The sequence below is a fragment of the Gracilinanus agilis genome, chromosome 1, assembly GCF_016433145.1.
Source record: "Gracilinanus agilis isolate LMUSP501 chromosome 1, AgileGrace, whole genome shotgun sequence".
Lineage (NCBI taxonomy): Eukaryota > Metazoa > Chordata > Mammalia > Didelphimorphia > Didelphidae > Gracilinanus > Gracilinanus agilis.
Genome location: NC_058130.1, coordinates 582,969,475 through 582,993,629, shown reverse-complemented (window position 1 = coordinate 582,993,629; position 24,155 = coordinate 582,969,475). Strand labels below are relative to the sequence as shown.

At 33.6% G+C, this 24,155-nt stretch overlaps 1 protein-coding gene across 1 annotated transcript in view; it reads right to left on the bottom strand.

Moving 5' to 3' along the window:
• Positions 1-24,155, bottom strand: part of ZNF236 (zinc finger protein 236) — a 214,280-nt gene that overhangs the window by 105,127 nt on the left and 84,998 nt on the right. The window contains exons 11-14 of the mRNA XM_044683430.1: positions 21,142-21,345; positions 8,098-8,242; positions 6,573-6,833; positions 1,903-2,153 (exon numbers count right to left, since the gene is read on the bottom strand). Coding sequence (XP_044539365.1) covers positions 1,903-2,153; positions 6,573-6,833; positions 8,098-8,242; positions 21,142-21,345 — 861 coding nt within the window. The remainder of the gene's footprint in view (positions 1-1,902; positions 2,154-6,572; positions 6,834-8,097; positions 8,243-21,141; positions 21,346-24,155) is intronic.

The following is a 24,155-nucleotide window of genomic DNA, read 5'->3' as shown; positions in this document are numbered from 1 at the left end:
ATATATATATATACATATATATATATATATACACATATGTGTGTGTGTGTATGTTTATCTGTTTATGTCCCCCCCCCATGTTTGTTAAAATATAACTTTTTCATTCTTAATGATGTTATTTGGTGCCCAAGATGTTCAATGTCTACCAATTTCTTGACACATTTTCAAATAAAACATTCATGATACAGAAGTAGAAGGCTCTGTTATCTACAAAACTCTGGCCTTTCTCATTCCTTATTCCTGGGCCATGTTTTCCCATACATTTCTCTCCACTCTAACATTTTTTCCTAAACTAAACAATTTTATATAAGTTGATTTAAAAGGTAGGGCCTAACATTTTTAATACTACTTCATCCTCAAGAAACAATGCTGCCACGATAAGGTGTATTTTCATAATGATTTTTTAAAAATGCTTATTATTAGTCTTGTGATAATGTTTTTGGTTTGATAATAAATCTATTCCACCAACTCCTTTCTTTGGCGCTTCAAGGAATTGTTGTGAACGATCTCTCCATTTAAATAACTTATTTCTTTCTTCTGGTGATGAATTCCAAATCTATATATCTAGCTCTAGTTGTTCCACAAACAATCCCTTCCAACTACACAACACAACAGTCTATTACAATCATAGCAATATTGCAAATTCAACCTGTATAAAAAAAATTCATCTTTTCTCCAAAACTCATCTCTTTTTCTGACCTTCCTTATTTCTTTTGAAGAAGCCAACAAGAGTCATCCTTGACTCATTCTTCTGCCTTTCCATATCCAATCTGATGAAAAGTCTCATTGATTTTCTACAGCATCTCTTTCCTCCATCTTCTCTCAATTCAGAAAGATTTAAGCCTTCAACATCTCTCACCATGACTATGGCAAATGTTTTATAATTTGTATCCCTGCCACAAGTCTCTCCCCTTTCTAAAATGTTTTCAAAATAATATTACAAAAAGTACATGCCTGCAGATGTCATTCCCCTAATCAAGCCTAGTCTACTTGCTGTTCCTCTTCTATAATGTTCTGTTTTGCATATACTTGCTCATGTCTGGAATGGAATGGAATTCTATCCTTATTCCAATGTCTAAGAATTACTAGCTTCCTTCAAAGGTCAGGTCAAGTGCCATGTCCTATGTTAATAAGACTTTTGCTAAACATTTTTTAATCTTTGGTGCCAAGAAAGACTTAATAGATGGTGGAAGACAAGAGATATTTTAAAAATAAAGTGATATAAAAACAAAAAACATTAATAAACCCAAAAAATCATGGGAAAGAAAATGTAAATAGTGTCTTAAAAAGATTAAGAATGAGCTATCAACAGAATTCTATTGGCATTTTTTTCTTAAAGACATTATCCAGGATATGTAAAACCATAAAAGGAAGCAAAGCACAAAGGATGGAAAACCTGTCAGAGCAATTAGATGACATATTCAGCTAACTACTTTGTCATGAAACAGAAATTTTTCTGAAAGTAACATTCTATAAGCCAATTCCATTTAACAAATATTTATAGAACAACATTATACCTAGCACTGGATTAGGCAATATGAGGGGGGAAAAGGAAATATAAATATAGTCCTCATCTAGAAAGTTTATATGATCAATAGGAAAACAAATGGAATATATAATTATTATTAGTTTTCTATTTATAATTAAATTTTTATTCCCCTTAAAAGGGTCAATTTTTAGAGACATAGCCAGTGTTCAGAGGAAAGCTATAAATGACCAATAACTATATGGCTACTTATGAATGGAGAAAAATGCATGTCAGCATATCAAAATGCAAGATGAGTAAGTGAAGCTGTTAAGAGGTTACAAAAATGAAGGTTTCAATGTGGACCAGAGTAGTCTAGGACACATTAATCATTCCATATACAATAAAAATACATTTTTGATTATTCAGAAAATTACCTTCATCTGGCTCCAAAGGTTGGTCTGTCAACTGTTGTCCAAGTTCTGTTTCTTCTGGACCTACTACATGCTGCTGGTCCAGTTCCAAAATAGCTTCATGGTCAGCAGTGACAGCTTCACTTTGTCTCAGTTCATCACTTTCCACTTCCACTTGCATCTGAGTAGAAACATGAATGGTCTGCTGATCTACTGTGGTATCATCTATTGAAGCAGCTTGTTGGTGCTGTTGTAGTTGTTGGGCAAGTTCATATCTTTAAAGAAAGGTGAAAAAATTCACTTGTCAGAAAGTTGCTAATAACTGTCTTCAAGGAAAATGACTTTAAAAACTATTTTATGAACTAGAATAATATTTTCTTTTTATCCTTCTCTTCTACTGACCTTCTCTTTTCATAAAATAATATCAGTAAAATATGATAAAAAAGAGCCAATAGCTTTGGGGAAAACCTGAGATTTATTACTAACTCTGCAGCTTACTATCGATGTGTGAAATGTCCAAAATTGCTTAATATCTCTGGCCTCAGTTTTTTCGTCTGAAAAATGACAGAAGACTACTGCAACTCAAAATTCTATGATTTTATGATTATTTGCTATTTAGAATGGAAGTTTATCTTGTTATTCTTAAATGTCTTGTTGAAAATATTCAACTTGGTATTGGTTAAAAAGGAGATTAGTGGAACATATTAGGCATCTGCCATAAAGAACTGATTAAAAAGGGAAAGAAACAAGTATTTATTGATCATGTATTCTGGTACAAGATACCATACTAAGTGCTACACACATATCTCATTTGATCCTCAAAACAACCCTGTCAGGTAGATGGTGTTTTGATCTCCATCAGACAGCTGAGGAAACAGATACACAGAAGTTAAGTGACTTGCAGTATGTGAGGTTAGATTTGAACTCAGATCTTCCTGACTTTAGGCCCAGTTCTTTATTCTCTCCCTCCCCTCAAAGCCACTTAGCTACATTAATAAACTTACTAGCATAGTGTTCAATTAAACCCAAAGCCCCAAATTCCTGGGATAAGTAGCCACAATTCAATATGAACTGCAGAAAACACTGGAAAACAGTCTGACAAAAATTAGATTGAGACTAACACTACATACAGTGAGGTTTGAGGCTGAAGTGAGATAATGGATGTAAAGCACTTTGAAAAACTTAAAGTGTTAAGAAATGCCTATTATTATTATAACTACTATCATCCTATAGTCACTAGTTTTCCAGTCTAGTGATGACTTCATTCCCAGAGCCTTCTACTGTACTCCTGATGAGATCAACACACATTTAAAGCACTATATAGGAGTGTGCTGATAAATTCTTAATAACTGGGTAAAAAATGTATGTATATACTTTTAAATTAAATCTACACTATCAACACCAAGTCTAGACAGCTAACAAAATAATGAATCAAGTCATGATATGTAGTATGTGCCAATTCCTGAGGTATAATTTTTATTCAGAAAATGTAATGAAAGATAGTTAGTGATGGCTCCAGGACAACCTGACCCATTTTGTTGTTATTGTTCAGCCATGTCTGACTCTTCTTGATCCTGTTTAAAGTTTTCTTGGCAAAGATATTGGTATAAGTTGCATTTCCTTCTCCAGTTCATTTTAAAGATGAGGAAACTGAGGAAAATACAGGTAAGTGAATCATCTAGGGTCACAAAGCTAGTGTCTGAGGCTGGATTTAAAATGCAGGTGATCAGTCTTTTTGACTCCAAGTTCTACTCTCTATCCACTATGTTACCTAACTTTCCCTATCCTGCTATATATCCCAATTCCCCCACACCCTATCCCCCTATACCAGACTCTACTGCTTACCAAGATAAACTTCAAATGGATAAATGGCCTAGTTGTAAAAGGTTAACAAATTAAATTAGGAAAGGGGTTTTGTAGCTATGATTAAGGAAAGAGTTATGGCCCAAGGGATAGAGAAAATCAAAAGATTAAATGGTCACTTTTGATTACATAAAATTGAATAGCTTCTACACACAAATGATCAAAACAACTAAAATGAGAAGTATTAACGAGAAAAAATTTTTTCAACAAGTTTCTATGATAAAAATCTGATAAAAATATATGCAGAAATGGTTTTAAAATATAAGAATAAAAACTGTTCCTTATTGATAAATGATCAATCAATATGTACTATCACTTATTAAGGAAAGAATGCCAAGCTACCAACATATGAGCTATATGAGCTTAAAATCACAAATAATAAGATAAATGCAAATTAAAACAATTCTAAGATTCTATGTTACACCTATTAAACTGGCAAATAAGACAAACATTAAATGACAACAGCTGGAGGAGTTGCGAGATGTCAATTAAATTAATTAGTGTTTATGGAGCTTGTAATTGATCAAGCTACAACGGAAAGCAATTTGAAACTATGCAGAGAAATTTATTCAACTTTTACATAGCTTTTGACCTACTAATATCCCTGGAAGCAACAGCCCCCCAAAGAGTTGAAAAAGTTCTAGAAATGGTTAACAGGAACAAAAGTATTTAAAGTAGAACTTTTTAATTGTAGCAAAGACCTGGAAATTAAGAATATTCCTATTACTTTGGGAATTGTGAGACAAATTACAGAATATGGTTATACTGTATCAAATAAAATAATGTGATACTGAGATTAAATCTGCCCCTCCCATCTTTAGATTTAATCACCAAAGGTGAAAACAACTCCAACTTAATTCACAAGTTGGGAGATCTGTGACCCACATGTGCTAGAGTAAGAAATCAGAATTTACTGACTGCCTCCTGGGCAGTTCTAAGAAAAGTGTCTGTTGTAATCGGACACGGAAATTAGGAGGAAGGCACAGGAAGTGATGCAAAAAGCCCCTTTAAAAGATAGTTCAATGAGTTCAGCTACTCTCTTCTTGTTTGTGTCTTGGACCTGGAGGAGCTCTTCTTGTTCATGACTTGGACCTGGAGGAGCTCTGGTTGGGACCCTGAATCCTTGGTGAGACTGTTCTTAAATCTTTCCCTTAGAACTACACATGGTGAGTGAAGAAGGCTGACTTAACTTCCCTGGAAGTACTAGCCTCCAGGAAACTCCCTTGATTGGGAGAAACCCTGGTGCAAAACTCCTTGCTAATTGACTTTTAGGCTCTTTGGCTAGGCCTCTAGAGCCCTGCTGGTGTAAAACCCAGACTTGAATACAAATCTAGTTCATTAAGTTACATCTCATACTCTACTCTCTTCTCATTTCTCTACTTTCACGCACTCCTTTATTTTGTAAATAAATTACTAAAATCATTTTAGGAATTGGTATTTATTCAGTTCCTTGGCGACTACACCGTTAAATATTAATATCAGTCCAACTATAATGTTTCCCCTTCTTACAATAATGAACAGGATAATTTCAGAGAAATCTGGGAAGACTTCACGGACTAATACAAAAATGAAGTAAAATGAGGTATTCAATTTATTTAAAGTCTAGAATACTAAAAAGAAAAAACAATTTTGAAAGATTTAAGAATTTTGAACAATGCAATTACCAATCATAACTGCAAAAAACCGCTAAAGAACCAAGCAGCAAAAAAGAGAGGAAATGGACACACAAAGTATAGAATATAATATTAAGATATGGTCAATGTGGGAATTTGTTTTGCTTGACTACATTTACTTGTCACAAAATATGGATTACATCTAATTTCAGAGTGAGGGTTGAGAAGACAAAGAGGTGATAATGATAGGGGGGAAAAATAAAGAAGGTTCCTGAAGCATTTAAAGAAAAATACCTCCAATAAACCTAAAAAAACTGAAGGAAGGACACAGGGAGATAGACTAAAGGACAACGTTGAAAGTAAAGAATTTAACTGATTATTTTTTAAGCTGTATAAAACTGTTATTTACAGTATTGTATAATTCTATTTTTTGTTTTTTTTTTCCTACATGGTAACATTCTCTCAAATTCAAAGTAACAAAATTTGATTTTTTAATCTTAAAATGACAAAACATTAGTGTTTGAAAATAGGATTTGATTTCTGGACCACAGTTTAAAATAAAAGAATAACAAACTCTTCAACAAGAATCAAATTCTTCTATCAAGTGGCTTAAAAAGGTAGTTGCCTAGAATCTTACAAATCTAGTAAAATAGCTCTAAACAGAAAGGGTTAAGGGAAGAAAAATGATTACCCACACTAGAGAACTAGAAAATATGTACAATGTAGGAATAAGGATAGAAATAAAGGCACTAATAGATTCAGAGGAGACAAAATCCAGGAAAGGATTAGACACGTGTCCTAATATACTTTAACACAAATGCACAAAGCTTCTATAAATAAACAAGGTAGAAATTCTAAAATGCAGGAGTAAATTTTACTTTATAGCTATAATTGTGGCTTAGTGAGATGAAATTAAATGATTCCAATATAGCTCTACAAGGTTATAGTCAATTCAAAAGAAATGATTTTACAAAAAAGATTTGGGGATTTTATCAAGCTATGTGCTCAATGTATGTCAAACAATGTGATGTAGCTGCTCAAAAGGTGCATGATCAAATGATCAGGTAGAATTTAAAATACCCTGATCGAAAGCTGACCCACAAGGCACAGCCACATATTACTTTGACAAATAAACAATTTTTTACATGAAAAAAATGAAGTGTTGAGTACAGAAGTACTGAAAATTAAAAGTAACATCACAAATAATAAAATACCTACCTATGTGTCTTCATGTGTTTTTTACAATTTAAAGAGGTCTTAAATGTTTTTTGACAATATGGACACATATAAGGCCGAAGATCATTATGGATACCCATATGTCTCCTTAGGCTACCACCAGTAGTAAAAGCTCCATTACATATAAGACACTTGAAAGCTTTCAGTCCCGTATGTGTTCGGATGTGTGCTTTCAGCACTCCTGCAGACACAAAACCTCTTCCACACTGAGAACATTTAAAAGGTTTCTCACCCGTGTGTGATCTAAGGAGAGGGGGGAAAAAATGAAATAATATTTTAAATTAGTATTGCATTTTAAAATTTGCAAAGTCTTTAATGTATTATCTCAAAAACTGTCACACCAAGCCTGTATCACAAGTACGGCAAATGACATTATATTTATATTCTAAACTCAGAGAACTTCAACGATTTGTCCAGCACAACACATACACTAAGGAGCAGAGCAAGAACTAGAATCAGATTCTGGAATTATAAGTCCAATTTTCTTTCTATAATAGCTCTAATGAATAAAGCTATATTGACTTTTCAACATTATTAGTTATATAAGAATAAACCTGAAAAATATTTTTTAAAAAGTAATTTCAGGCTAAGAGTAATTATTATGAACCTACCCTGATACCTAATAACATCTCTGAAGGGACTTATAGTTCTTTAAAAGTCTAAGTCAATAGAATATAAAGTCTACAACCCTCTACGAAGTTGAAAAGTTCTTGATTATGGTATACTTAATGAATTGCATGTTTACATTCCATGACAAGCCCAGATAAGTCTGAAGAGGCTCATTACCAGAAGACTTATCATCAAGTGATGATTTTTTTAAACCCTCAAAATTTACAAAATCTTTCAGCTAAAGCACAAAGAGGTCTGCAGGGTAAGAGGGAGAACTCAAAACCAATAAAGTTCCTGGAAGTGTCAAGAAGTATTCTTTTAATACTGATGATGATAATAATTTTTGATGCTTATTATGATATTCCCAGTAATCTCCACAAAGTCAGTAATAAAAAGAAATAAAGACAAAGAAATCCACTCATGTAGGGAGTTAAAAAGTAAATCTAAATAAAATAACCCAATCATCAAATAATTCTAGAACAAATAAGAAATTCTGAGCATTCAAAATCAGCATTATTCTCTTCAGTGTCATAAATTCTACCACGGTATTTCTGTCAGTCATTACAGCACTGAATCATACTAAATTCTAATTTAATGATCTCATTTGCACAGCATCACGTGGCTTGCAAAATATTTTCCTCAAAACAACCCTAAAAGAGAAAATTAATGTAGATATTATTTCGATTTTAAAAATAAACAGATTTTGAGATATTAAGTCTGGCACTCCTTACTCTGCCCTATACCTCACTAATACTCCAAAACAGTTGATATTGACAATAACACTTTCATGTTTACAAAGCACTTTACACACATTATCTCATTTGGTCCACATGAAAATCCTAAAAGATTACTGTAAATTTATTCAACTTTCATTTGGGTTCCTTATATGCTATCTTACCTGATATGTTGCTTAAGGTGGCAAGACTTTTTATATGCTCGATGACAATAAAAACATTTGTATGGTCTATCTGCTTCATTGACAAAATTATTATTAAAGTAACTTTGGAAAAACTGGCTGTTTCTTGGGATTGGCTGAATAAGACCTAAAAATCAAAAGAAAGGCTATGTTCAATGTCAAAAGGACTTCAAAACTTAATTACGTGTTATAATTGGCAATTCATAATAAATTATGTTCCTAGAAAGCTAGTTAAGTAGTATTTCTATAAAGTGAACCATATTTTAAGTACAATAGGGAAGTTGATGAATAAATGTGCATATATGAATTAGTAAAGTGAATTGTAATCTAAATTCAAATTTTATAAATCCTTTTCTCTTTTAAATGAGGTAGCACTTTGCTATTATAGAAGAAAAATATCAAACATTAAAAGAAAACTGTCTTATTTGAAGTCAAAATTTTAAGCAAGTGGAATTTCGGGCTAAGACGGCCACAGTGTAGAAGCAAGGGGCTTCCTCTCCTCACCACATACCGATATAAAGTGCCTCAAAAGGACAAAAACCAAAAAAAGACCTCTTCCATAGGTCACAGCCTTAAAATAGGCATGGTTTGGGCATTTCCACACTATATGGGGGTAAAATTACTCTTACCAAAACATAAGCTGATTATCCCTCCCCCTACTCAACTTAATGGCTCCAGAGTCAAAGCAAGTGCAGGGCAATCTCTACGTTCTCAGGGGGCGGGCAGAGGACACCACAGACTCACCTCATAGAGTAGTAAAACTTGGAACCCCAGGTGGCTGAGGAACAGAGAGATTGGGCACGGAAATAATAGGGCAGAGAGGAGTTACACACGGCAGACACAGTGGAGACCGAAAAGTGGCCTTAGGGCAAAAACTGCTCTGTAGCTCCATACAAAGATCTGACTACCCTCCTCCCTCAGATGTCTGACTAGAAAGGGAAGAAAGAACTAGCACAGAAATGGTCACCAACCTGGAAATATAATCGACAACTACCAAAAAAAAAAAATAAAATAAAATAAATAAATAAATAAGTAAGTAAGTAAGTAAGTAAGTAAGTAAGTAAGTAAGTAAGCAAGTAAATAAATAAATAAATAGACAAACAAATAAATAAATAAATAAAAAAGAGAGAATATTGACCCTAGATAATTTCTATGCAGAAAAACCCCAAACTACAGGAGACCAGCAAAGGATGACAAAAAAGCAAACATACTCAAACTTTCCAAAAAAAAAATGAAAATTGATCACAAGCTCTTAAGAAGCTCAGATTTGAAATTAAGAAACAAGTGAGAAAGATAGAAGAAACTTGGCAAGAAAAGTGGGAAATAGTTAAAAAAAAAATAACAGTTTAAAAGACAGAATCATCCACTTGGAAAAAGAAGGCCAGATATCAAATGAAATGATAAGCAAATTGAAGAGCAGAAATGACCTACTGGAAGCCATGAAAAGCAGGATAGACTAAACTAAAAAGAAAAATCAAAAGATCATAATGGAAAACTAGTCTCTAAAAACTAGAATTGGGCAACTAGAAGCTAATGATCTCACAAGACAGCAAGAATTAATAAAGCAAAGTCAAAAGAATGACAAATTAGAAAGAAACATTAAATATCTCATTGAGAAGATGACAGACTTGGAAAACAGTCGAGAAGAGACAATTTGAGAATCACAGGCTTACCAGAAAACCAGAAAATAAATAGAAAACTTGATATCATACTACAAGATATTATCCAAGATAACTGTCCTGATATTCTTGAACAATAGGACAAAGTAGACAATGAAAGAATTCATACCTCACCCTCTACATTAAATCCTCAAAAGACAACCCCAAGGAATGTAATTGTCAAATTCAAGAGCTTCCAAGCTAAAGAGAAAATATTTCAAGAAGCCAGAAAGGGATGATTCAGATATCAAGGAGCACCAATCAGAATTACACAGGATCTGGCAACCTCCACACTAAAGGACATCAAGGCTTGGAATGATATTCAGAAAGGCAAGAGAATTGGGTCTAAAACCAAGGATCACCTACCCATCAAAGGTGACAATACTTCCAAAGGAAAGTATGAGCATTTAACAAAATAGAAGATTTCAAAGTATTTCTAAAGAAAAGACCAGAACTTAATGGAAAATTTCATGTTCAAATACAAAATTCAAAAGAAACATGAAAAGGTATAAACAAGAAAGCAGGGAAAAAAAGATTTTTAAAGGGCTTCAGTAAGGTCAAATTGTTTATATTCCTATATAGGAAAATGATATTTGTAACTCTCAAAAACTATTAACTATCATAGTAGTTAGAAGAATTATTCATAAGTAATGGTTTGAGTATTAAGTGGTTTAAAATGATATGATAAATTAGGGGAACCGATTAAAAGCAAAACACTGGTACAGAAGGAAATAGTGAAAGAAGGGCAGGACTAGGAAAGAAAAACAAAATGATGGGGAATACATATGTTGTCTACCATATGTTGTCTACAAGATGCTACCATATGTTGTCTACAAGAAAAACACTTGAGGCAGATAGACACATAGGGTAAAGGTAAGAGGCTGGAACAAAATCTATTGGGCATCAACTAAGAATGAAGGCAGGAGTCACAATCATGATATCTGACAAAGCCAAAGTAAAACTAGATCTGAGTAAAAGAAATAGGGAAGGTAATTACATCCTGATAAAAGGCAGTATAGACAATGAGGAAATCAGGACTCATCATGTATGCACCAAATGGTATAGCATCCAAATTTTTAAAGGAGAAACCTACTGGAGTTTAAGTAGGAAACAGATAGTAAAACTATACTAGTGGGAAACCTGAACCTTCCTCTATCATATCTAGATAAATCAAAAGAAAAAAATGAGAAAAACATAAAAGATGTGAATGAAATAATAGAAAAATTAGAGTTAATAGACATAAGGAAAAAAATAAATAGGGACAAAAAGGAATACACTTTCTTTTCAACAGCACATGGTAAATTCACAAAGACTGACCATGTACTAGGGCATAAAAACATGGCAAAAAATTGCAAAAGAGCAGAAATAATGAAAGCAACCTTTTCAGATCATAATGCAATAAAAATAATAATTAGGAAGGGCATGTGGAGAGGCAAATCAAAAATTAATTGAAAATTAAATGATATGATTCTCCAAATTGGTTAAAGAACAATCATATAAACAAATAATAATTTCATTGAAGAGAATGACAATGATGAGACATCATACCAAAATCTATGGAATACAGCCAAAGCAATACTCAGGGGGAAATTTATATCCCTAAGTGCATATATTAACAAATCTGAGAGAGAAGGTCAATGAAATGGGCATACAAATTAAAAAACTAGAAAGAGAACAAATTAAAAATCCCCAGATAAAAACTAAATTAGAAATCCTAAAAATTAAAGGAGAAGCTAATTAAATTGAAAGTTAAAGAACTATTAAATTAATAAATAAAACTAGAAGCTGATACTTTGAAAAAATAAACAAAATAGATAAAGTACCAGGTAATCTAATAAGAAATGAAAGAAGAAAAACAAATTAGTATTATCGAAGATGAAAAGGGAGGCCTCAACCTCTACTGAAGAGGAAATTAAGGTAATTACAAAGAACTATTCTGCCCAATTATATGGCAATAAACATGACAATCTATGTGAAATAGGCAAATATTTACAAAAATATAAATTGCCTAGATCAGCGATGGGCAAACTTTTTAAAGAGGGGGCCAAAGGAAAGGAAATGCTTATCTGTCAGTCTGTTTCTAAGACAACTCTTTCGAAGTTTCATTGTATTGTATCCTACTCATTGTATTGGTCAGATTAGAAATAATGTTGCACCTCTAGATAGAACATTTCATGAGGGCCTCATCTGGCCCACGGGCCATAGTTTGCCCATCACTGGCCTAGATGAACAAAAGAGGAAATAGAATACTTAAACAATCCCATCTTAGAAAATGAAATAGAATAAACCATCAAGGAACTGCCTAGGAAAAAATCCCCAGGACCAGATGGATTCACAAGTGAATTCTATCAAATATTTAAAGAACAACTAATACCAATAGTATACAAACTATTTGACAAAATAAGCAAAGAAGGAGTTCTACCAAATTCCTTTTATGACACAAATATGGTACTGATTCCAAAGCCAGGTAGACCAAACACTGAGAAAGAAAACTATAGACCAATCTCCTTAATGAACACAGAAGGGAAAATCTTAAATATAATACTAGCAAAAAGACTCCAGCAAGTTATCACAAGAATTATTCACTATGATCAAGTGGGATTTATACAAAGAATACAAGCATGGTTTAATATTAGGAAAACCAACCACATAATTGACCATATCAACAACCAAACCAGCAGAAATCACATAAGAATCTCAATAGATGTTGAAATAGGCTTTGAGAAAATACAACACCCATTCCTATTGAAAACACTAGAAAGTATAGGGGGAAAGGTCTTTCTTAAAAAATAGTAAATAGTATATATTTAAAAACATCAGCAAGCATCATCTGCAATGGGGATAAATTAGAAGCCTTCCCAATAAAATCAGGAGTAAAACAAGGATGCCCATTATCACCTCTATTATTTAACATTGTATTAAAACACAAGCAATAGCAATCAGATAAGAAAAAGAAATTAAAGGTATTAAAACAGAAGGAGACTAAAGTATCACTCTGCAAATGATATGATGGTCTACTTAAAGAATCCTAGAGAATCAACTAAAAAGTTAGTGGAAATAATAAACAACTTTAGCAAAGTTGTAGGATACAAAATAAATGTATATAAACCATCAGCATTTCTATATATTTCAAACACATCTCAGCAGCAAGAGTTAGAAAGAGAAAGTCCATTTAAATCACCCTAGATCGGTGATGGGCAAACTACAGCTGCAGGCCAGATGCGGACCCCTGAAATGTTCTATCCAGGACTCCACATTATTCCTAATCTGACGAATACAATGAGTAGGATACAATACAATGAAACTTCGAAAGAGTTGCCTTAGAAACAGACTGTCAAATGAGCATTTCCTTTGCCCCCTCTTTAACAAGTTTGCCCATTACTGCCCTAAAATATTTAGGAGTCTATTTGCAAAGGTAAAAACAGGAACTATATAACACAACTACAAAACACTTTCCACACAATTAAAACTAGAGCTAAACAATTGGGAAAACATTAATTGCTCATGGGTAGGATGAGCTAACATAATAAAAATGACAATCCTACCCAAATTAATTAACTTATTCACCGCCATACTTATCAAAGTACCCAGAAACTTTTTTACTGAATTAAGAAAAAATTTTAACAAATTTCATTTGGAAGAACAAAAGATAAAGAATATCAAAGGAAATAAGGGAAAAAAATGTGAAGGATGGAGGCCTAGCAGTACCATTCTTAAACTATACTATAAAGCAGTGGTCATCAAAACAATATGGTACTAGCTAAGAGACAGAAGGGAGGATCAGTGAAATAGACTTGGGGTAAATGACCTCAGCAAGATAGTGGACGATAAAACCAAAAGATCCCAGCTTTTGGGACAAAAATCCACTATTTGACAAAAACTGCTGGGAAAACTAGAAAACAGCATGGGAGAGATTAGATTTAGATCAACATCTCACACCCTACAACAAGATAAATTCAGAATGAGTGAATGACTTAAATATAAAGAAGGAAACTATAAGTAATTTAGGAGAACATAGAAGTTTACATAGAAGTTTGTCAGATCTATAGGAGAACATAGAAGTTTACATAGAAGTTTGTCAGATCTATAGGAAAGGAAAGATTTTGAGACTAGAGATAGAGAACATTACAAAATGTAAAATGAATAATTTTGATTACATTAAATTAAAAAGATTTTGTACAAAGTCAATACAACCAAAATTAGAAGGGAAGCAACAAATTGGGGGAAAAAGCTTTATAATAAAAACCTCTGACAAAGGTCTAATTACTCAAATTTATAAGGAGCTAAATCAACTATACAAAAAATCATGCCATTCCCTGTAGAGAGCCAAAAATAAACACTTTAATCTGTAAATCCCATCATATCCCAGCTATAGCTGATGATTATAACTAATTGATGACTCCTTTCATTATTAAAAAGTTTTCCTGTGTAATAAATCATTTTAATTTAAAGAAAAAGGGGAAATATGTGGAAAGCCAATAAAAGAATAGATAAAAATCTGAGACTCCTCTTTTGATCCCTTTTCTGTTCCTTGTGATTTCTTGTTGAAAAGTATTGTGGCCTTATTGAAGAGCTTTAGGTTCCTAGCAGGCCAACATTTAAAAGGTTAACACTCCCCCTTTGGCCAGGAATGCAGCTGCCTGGTATAGCCAAGGCTAAAACCTTATCAGGAGCAATTCAACCCTGAGAAAAATACTCCCAACTTGGCTTTCTGATAAGAACCCAGTCAAAATTCAGCCTTGGCCTTGATCTGTTCTGAAGCCAATGAGACCTTTTGTGTTTTGATATGACATAATTTATAACTTCTGCGCATCTGCAAAGTTTCAGGGGGGTTCTTTTGTGTGAAATGAGTCTTGAAATACATATATAATAAACTCCATGCTCCTGGAGACTGATCTGGAAGCATGAGCTAAAAGATGTTCGGTGTCCCTTATTTCCTTATCAACTAAACTGTCCTTATCAGATTATCAGAGATGATAAAAAGACCTAGAGAATTCCCCATTCCCATTGATACATGGGCAAGGGACATGAATAGGCGATTTTCAGATAAAGAAATCAAAACTATCAATAAGCACATGAAAAAGTGTTCAAAACCTCTTATAATCAGAGAAATGCAAATCAAAACAAGTCTGATATACCACCTCACACCTAGCAAATTGGCTAACATGATAACAAAGGAAAGTAATAAATATTGGAGGGGATGTGGCAAAATTGGAACACTAATGCACTGCTGGTGGAGTTGTGAATTGATCCAACCATTCTGGATGGCAATTTGGAACTATGCCCCAAAAGTGTTTAAAGACTGCCTGACCTTAGATCCAGTCATACCACTGCTGGGTTTATACCCCAAAGAGATCATAAGAAAAAGACATGTATAAAAATATTCATAGCCATGCTCTTTGTGATAGCAAAAAAATTGGAAAATGAGGGAATGAATGCCCTTTGATTGGGGAAAGTCTGAACAAATTGTAGTATCTGTTAGTGATGGAATGCTATTGTGCTAAAAGTAATAATCAACTGGAGGAATTCCATGTGAACTGGAAAGACCTCTAGAAATTGATGCAGAGTGAAAGGAACAGAACCAGCAGAACATTATACACAGAGACTGATACGCTGTGGCATAATCAAATATTACAGACTTCTGTACTAGCAGCAAGGCAATGATCCAGGACAATTCTGAGGGACTTATGAGAAAGAATGCTATCCACATGTACAGAAAGAACTGTGGGAGTAGAAATACAGAAGAAAAACAACTTCTTGATCACATAGTTTAATGGGGATATATGATGGGGGATGTAGACTCTAAATGATCACCCTAGTGCAAATATTAATAATATGGAAATAGGTCTTGATCAATGACACATGTAAAACCCAGTGGAACTTCTCATTGACTAGGGGAGTTGGGTGCGAGGAGGGGAGGGAAAGAATATGATTAATGTAACCATGGGAAAATACTCTAAAATAATTAAATAAATGAGCTTAAGTTCTTTAAAAAAAAAAGTTTTTTTGAAGGGAGAATAAAATATCCACTCCCTATTAACATATTTTTCTGACACGGAAGTTTAATTATATAATTATTTTATGCATCACAGATTTATGTGAAATTTATGTATCATAGATTTCAATATCTTTTGCTGCTACTTGTGAATAATGTATTATTATCTATTATAAAGAATGTCAAATTTTATTTTATTCTAAATTTGGTATTGCACAAAATTTTTGCACAGAAATTTCTCAGAAAATTATAAATTTACTAAAAACCATTTTTGTATGAATATCTCCTGTGGGAAGTTACAAAAGAAAATAAATGGAAACATTTTATATTATTATTCTCTGAATATAGAACCAAAAGAGATCAATGCTTTATGCCATTACTAAGTTTAGAAAAGTACATGTAAACTACTAAATCATTACAATCTAAGTGATGACACTTCCTAACTAGTAAGGTAGAACACTTAATGATCAATTTCTTTTCATTAAAAGCAATGTTTCTACATAAAAAAATTGATTAAGTAAAATAAAAATTTTAAAACTATCAAAACGACTTCAAAGCAAGTAATTTTCTTTATTTGTTTAGCCTAAAGTTTTAGGTTACCTTCAAAGGACAGCAGTTAAGAGTGGTGAAATGAAGCCTTTCAAAACTCTCATTTTTAAAAAGACAAGAATGCTTATGAGCTTATCCTACAAATATTGTTAGAGAAGTTTTTTTCATTGTTGTTGTTTTTTAAATCCTTACCTTTTGTCTTAGATTCAATACTGTGTATTGGTTCTAAGGCAGAAGAGTGGTAAGGGCTAGTCAATGGGGGTAAAGTGACTTGCCCAGAGTCACACAGCTAGGAAGTGCCTAAGGCCAGATTTGAACCTAGGACTTCCCATTTATAGGCCTGGCTCTCAATTCACTGAGCCGCCCCAGATGCCCCGAGAATAAGTTTTTAAGCTCATATACATTAACTTTTCAAAAAGTATTATGTTAACTATATTTAAGTATAACTGATTTCCTTTATAATTCTATTCATTTTTATTTTTTTGCACTTAAAAACATTATCCTTAGAAGGGATCTAGAGGCTTAACTAGACTGTCAAAGGGATCCACTGCACATAAACATTTAGGAACCTTTGCTTTAGAGATACAGTAGCTACTATATGTATGAATGGTATTATAAACATATGTGATACTTGTGTGTATGTGTGTGTGTATTTTAAAATCATGATTTTAGAGGCCTAGAGACAGGAGGTGCTTTTGTCCAAATCTGGCCTCAGACATTTCCTAGTTGTGTGACCCTGGGCAAGCAAGTCACTTAACCCCCCTTCAATGTCTAGCCTTTACCACTCTTCTGTCTTAGATTAATGTATTAATTCTATGATAAAAGGTAAGAGTTTAAAAAAAATGTATCATGAATTCATTTAATATTTGAAAGTCTAGACATTCTAGGCAAGAAAAATACCTTCTTTAATAGAATAAAAAGTATTTATTAATACCAAGAACAAATAAGAGAGAAAATGTAGATTTCTTATAAAAAACAAGGGGGGAGGGAGGGGGAGAGAAGGCTACTAACTACAGCTACTATTATTAAACATATCCCTAGAACTACCAAATACAGTGTAAAGGTTAAATTTAGTGATTGGACTTAAATTATATGAAATAATGTGGTCTCCAAAGTTATTATTAATCAAGTTATAAGTTTATTTACAAAATAGAGGGGATACAATAAAGTAGAGAAATGTGAGAGGGGTTAGAGAAAATACCTATACTAGTCCTCAGCCAAGAAGGCCAGTAGTGAGTAATTACAAGGCCTCCTGGAAGATGGAAGCTAGTCTCTTGGGAAACTAAGAAAGTAGTCAGCCCTTTTCACTCACCCAAAGTAGTCCAGGAGTCAGAATCTAAATTGAAGCCACAATTCACAGAGTAGTCTCTAGTAAAGTTCCTTTGAAGACTATCTCCAGGAGACACTCTCCACTATACTCAACTTCACCAGACTGCCTCCAGCCCAAGGATTTCGTGGCTCTTATAGAGGTTTCCTGTCCCTTACCCTTTTCACAGGGGCCAATCACAGCCTCCAAAATGTCCAGCACTGCCCAGGGGCAGTGTCTGTGGGACTGACTTCTCACTTCTAAAGGTGTTAACTTTCCTCCTAGGATTCACAGGTTTCTGAGTGTGTAAACTCCCAAAAGAATTCAAAGTCTCTGGCTATTTGAGCTAGACAAAAGGGTAGAGTTCTCCAAGCATCTAACTGGCCTCCCACTCAGCACCAAGCAGAGTGTGAATTCACCAAGAGGTTCTCAATCTCCTCCACCTAGTTCAAGCTTGTGTTGATTCAATCAAAAGGTAGACAAAGGAGAGTTAATCCTGTCCTCACAATCTAGTGCTTCCAGTAGCATGGTCACCAATTTTTTTAATCCTTGAAAAAGCAGAGTGACTTCTCTGACCTCTTTTCCTATGTCAGCCTTATATAAAGTAAGATGTTGTGAGGGTTATTTAGCATTTAATTTAGTAATAGCAACTGCTAAATAACCCTCACAACAAAGGGTACTTAAGTTATTGTTAACCAAAGCTTTAACTCCAACTAGGCAAAGAGAACAAAGGATTCCCTTTTCACAAGTGTAAACTCAGAATAGACAAAGAGAAGCAAGAATTTCCTTTCACAACAGGAATAAGACAAGATATAGAAATTCAAGGTGTAAATACCAGAAAAGATACAAGTTCTCCCTATTTTCGGATAATTTAACTATTTAGAAAATTCTAGATAATAAGGAATAACTAGGTTAATTAATAGTTTCAATAAAACAGAAGAATAAATTAATCAACCAATCAACAATTTAATAAGTGCCTAATATGTGCCAGGCACTGTTCCTAGGCACTAAGAAAAGAAAGGCAAAAATGAGAAGTCCATGTCTTCAATCAACAAACTCATATTCTATCAGAAGAGACAGCAGCAAGAGGTACAGGTATAAATATGTTTACAATATGTAGAATTGTACCATTTTGTATAAATAAGTACAAAATAAATGAAAGGTGATTTTTGATAGAGAGCACTAGCTTTTGGTTATGACATCTGTGATATCTATAATGTACTTAAATTACATTGGAGCCATAAAGAAGAGCAAACATTTGACAGTACTCCAATTGTTCAAAATTTGATAATTTATTTGTTATAGATGAATACTCTAATAACCCAAAGATGTAAGTAGAGTTCTCTAATTTCTAATCATTTCAAATAAAAAGGTATTGTACAATATAACTCTGCTTCCATAAGCAAATTTCACAAGCCAAAATTTCACTTTAAGAAGGTTTGATGACATAATCCTCTGAAAAGAAGGACAAAATTCTAATATGGTGTCAGCATGTATAGCCCAATGTAAGGGTCCTCCTTCCAGTAGCATGGTCACCAATTTTTTTAATCCTTGAAAAATCAGAGTGACTTCTCTGACCTCTTTTCCTATGTCAGCCTTATATAAAATACTTTTAAAGAAAATGAGAGCCATTATGGTATTTATTGACAACAGTAAGATGGATTGACAACAGGAAAGGCTGGCACTTCCAATTCCCCACCCTCATTCTAAGAATTGCTTGGATCTCTGGAGCCAAAATAGAAAATCAAATGTGAAACAAACACATCCTGTAACATCTATAAACCCCAAGATGGGACTGTACTCTTATCTAGGAAGCATATAGAGTAATTTTAAAGTTCTCTTCAATAGATTCCTAATCAGTCCTGGAGTCACAGGAGATTCCTAGGATCCCTAGAGCAGAATAAATTCACTGAATATTCATAGGGGGGCCTCAATAATATTAAGATACAGAAATTACTGAGCACCATCAGACTTTTTTTAACTGTTAATTCAATTAAGCAGTATTTATTAACTACAAACTAAATGAAAGGCACTGTGTGGGCACTAGGAATTCAAACACAAAAATGAAATGAGTGTTTTCCATCTTTGAGGAACTTATAAATTACTAGAGCAGACGGGAAAGGGGAGAGAAGAGAGAGAGAATGAGAACACAACATCAGAAATAAAGTAGTGTGGACAGAGAACATGGGCAACAAGAGGAACATGGAAAGCTAGATAGAACAAGAAAAATTGGAGAGCGAGGCAGTGCAATGGATAGCAGGCCTGCCGTCAGGAAGATCCAAGTCCAAATCCAGTCTGAAATACTTACTAATTGTATAACCTTGGACAATCACTTAACCTTTGTCTCATTTTCCTCATATGTAAAACTGTGATGATAATAATAGCACCTACTTCTCAAGGTTGTTATGAGGATCAAAAGAGGTAATTATAAAGCACTTAGCACAATGTCCAGCACATAGTGAATTCTGTATGAATGTTAGCTATTATAGCTAAAAGCATAGGTGATATCTGTGCAACACTTTAAAGAAAAAGGCTCTAGGACAGGGATGGGCAAACTATTCCCCGAGGGCCAGATCTAGGCCATAGTTTGCCCATCACTGCCTTAAGCAATTCCCTAATCACTATGCCCCCACATCCAGATGTAGTGATTAGGGAATTGCTTAAGGCAGCGATGGGCAAACTATGGCCTATATCTGGCCCTCAGAGAATAGTTTGCCTATCACTGCTCTAGGAGGTTGAGCTAAGTAGGGAATGCATTATTGAGAATAGGATCACTGAAGCCACTCAAAAATAAAGACATTAACCAAATTGCTACAATTTTTAAAATAATGACGAAATTTCCTTAAGTCTTCTTATAAGGCCTTTGGAGTAAAAATTTTAAATTTTAACCTCTATGATAATTTTACAAGGGAAATTAAGTGTCTATTAAGATAATGGGACTATAGAGAGATACTGATAATTGTTGAAAATATTCTGTTCTAATACTGTAAATTTTGACAAAGAATATTTGAGAGTGGTTTATAGCTCTTCTTTACCATCTCCAAGGCACAGCATGTATTGTAAAGAGTAATTACCTCAAAACGTTTTAACTTATTTAATTCTTAAGAATGCAATATAGTCATTTAGAAAAATGTCATAAAAATAAACATAAATAAAATTTTTAAAAAATTTTATACAAAAAAATGGCATTATCATCATGTTCCTGTCTCATCTTTAACAATCAGCAATGTATACATTTTTACCTTTTCTCCCAGGAACATATATTGACATAAATTAATGAAAACATCCTCACTTGGTCATACTCTTAAGCCAAAGTAAAAAATTTTAGAGATTTGTTAAGTAAGAGATATTTTGTTTTTTATCAAGAAAGAATCATAAAGGGTCTGACACCATAAGTAAAATTTAATTAACATAATGTTCAAACCAACTCAACTACACAGGTTCTAATACTTAAACAATTCAAGAGAGTATGAAATGAAATATTACTCAATGAATTATAAAATATTTACACATCTTACCTAAGTCAGTTATGAGAATTGGTTCTTGCAAAGGAATATCTGGCACTGGAACATTCGATTTGCCTACTCGAACTTTGGCAGGTTTACGCTGATGTCTCAATTTCCTTAGTTCAGTATGCTTAAAGTGGGATGCAATATGGGTCTTCCTATGGCCTGATGTTCTAAATTTTTTGTCACAGTGAGGACACGCAAAAGGTCTAACTCCTGTTGGAAATTAAAAGGCACTATTGTGCATAATTGTAGTAAACAATACATCTCAAAAAATTATTGAAAGTATAAAATAATTATGCTACAGTTGCAAAAATATTAAGCCTGGAGTCAAAAAGACTCATCTTCTTGAGTTCAAATTTGGTCTCGTACATACTAGCTATGTAGTAACCCTGAGCAAATCACTTAACACTGTTTGCCTCAGTTCCCTCATCTGTAAAATGAGATGAAAAAGGAAATGTTAAGCACTCTGATGTTTTTACAAAGAGAACCACAAATCGGGTCATGAAGAGTCAAACACAACTGAAACAACTTAACAACAATAAGAATTATACCACATTAAACATTGACTCATATATTTGGTTCATTATTACATATTACATTACATTCATATGAACACCTGTGTTTTCCTCCACAATGTTGAAGTGAAGGTATGCAACAGAAGTATTTCAAGTAAGAACTAAAGCTGAATACTCATACAAGTCTTTAACATTTAAAATTAAAGGATTTATGTGTAACTTTAAAACTACAGAAACTGCAACATTAACCAAATTGTAAGACTAGTAAAAATAAGTAATGTGTGCAAAAGTTTTTGCAGCAGATTACTCTCCGATATTTATTAAGTTTTCCAGATTTCCTACAGTTACTCCTTTCTCCTGCTGGCCTTCTATTTAGTTACTTGTTAATTAAGTAGTCTAGGACAGTGATGGGCGGCCTAGGCCTGAAGACATTATTCCTAATTTGATGAATACAATGAGTAGGATATAATACAATGAAACTTCAAAAGAGTTGCCTTAGAAACAGACTGACAGATGAGCATTTCCTTTCCTTTGGCCCCCTCTTTAAAAAGTTTGCCCATCACTGGTCTAGGAGATGATGATATTAAAACAATATTGATTTTATTTTCTTCTAATACTCACTTCAAGTGGTTTAACAGTACTCTTATCCAAATATCACTAACTTATTTTCTTAGTTTATAAATATGATCATCTTAATGCAACATATTCACCAATATAGGTTTCCATTAGATTAAGACAATGGGAGAAGAGAAAGGTGGTTCTTTTATTGTGCTTCAGTCATGTCTGATTCTTTGTGACTCCATTTAGATTTTCTTGGCAAAGATATTGGAGTGGTTGGCTATTTCCTTCTCCAGCTCATTTTACAGATGAGTAAACTAAGGCAAATAGGGGTAAGTGATTTACCCAAAGTCACACATCTGGTAAGTTTCTGACACTGGATTTGAACTAAGATGAGTCTTCTTGATTGCAGGCTTGATATTCTCTAGCCCCAGCTCTATCCACTACAGCCATCTAGCTAGGTATAGCCAACTCAGGTTTCATTTTTATTGGCATGAAGATACCCTCCGTGGAAATATTCTCTCCTGATACAAATAAGTGACCTGTCTGAGCCAGCAGTTGCATCAGGAGAACAAGTTGACAAGTCCAAAATAACAGAATCAATATGTGACAGGGACAGGATTTGAACCTAGATATTCCTGACTGAGATCCATTCCTCCCTTCTATCAACTATGCCACAGTGTATTATTTAAAATGAAAATAGAAAAAAAAGTTACTACTAATTTGAAGACATATAACAAATAACATTTTAAAACAGATCATCAATCATTGCTTGTCACTTAAAAAGAGTGTAACTTAAAATAATCTATCATTTAATTTAAAAAACCATATCTTTAAAACTTTACTATTCTAACCTTCAAGTATTAGAGGATAACAATAATTCATAAAAAAGTATCAATCAATTCATTTTAAAAATCAATATAACAAATATAATTCTGAAAATAAATTAATAAATTAAGCAAAAGGGAAGTAAATAAATTGTAGCATCCTAAAATACTAGAAAATGAACTAAAACTTTTACAGCCTAAATTAGATCTAAAATGGAACTTCCATGAGCTCACTGAAACATCAATATTTTCCCTCAAAATTAAGACTAATTTGGAATTTTGCACATGGATCACCTTTACTATTGTAATTACATGCACTCTCTGCCTCATCATCCTCCCACCCACTTCCTCTAAACTTCTGACAGTGATTTTTCTAAGCATAGGTCTGACCACATCACTCACCTGTTCCAATTATCTCTAGGATCAAATATAAATTCCTGTTTTGAATTCAAAGCCCTTCATAACCTGGCTCTAACCTACCTTTCCAGGTTTATCATATATTACTCTGCTTTCATGCACTCTACAGTCTCTATTCAACCTAGCCTTCTTACTGCTGCTCACATAGGGCACTTCAGTACCCACATCCAAGCTCCTGTTCCACAGAGCTGGAATGAATCTCCTTCACACTGTCTATTAGAATCCCAAGTTTCCTCCAAAGCTCAGCTCAAGCTTCATTTTCTTCATGAAACTTTTTCTGATCATTCCCAGCTGAAAGTATCCTATTCCCTCCCAACTCCTCACCCTTTACCAATTATTTTGTTTTTCCCTTTGTTTAGAGTCTTACTTTTTGTCTTAGTAAAAACTATAAAGCAAAGGGCAAAAGTTAGTAAATGGGATTAAGTGATTTGCCAGAGTCACACAACTAGAAATGTCTGAGGCTAGATTAAAACACAAGCCTACTCAACTCCAGGCTGACACTCAATCTATGGAACCAACTAGTTGTCCCTCTGCCAATTACTTTGGATTTGTTTTTTTATATGAATGAGGGTCTCCCACAATAGAAGTTTCTGGAGAGTAATGACTTATTTTTTATCTTTGAATGCCTGGTACTTAACACATAAGTACTTGTGTGGAATGGAATTGGGGGGGGGGGGGGGAAGATGCTGGCAGAGAAAAGCTGCTT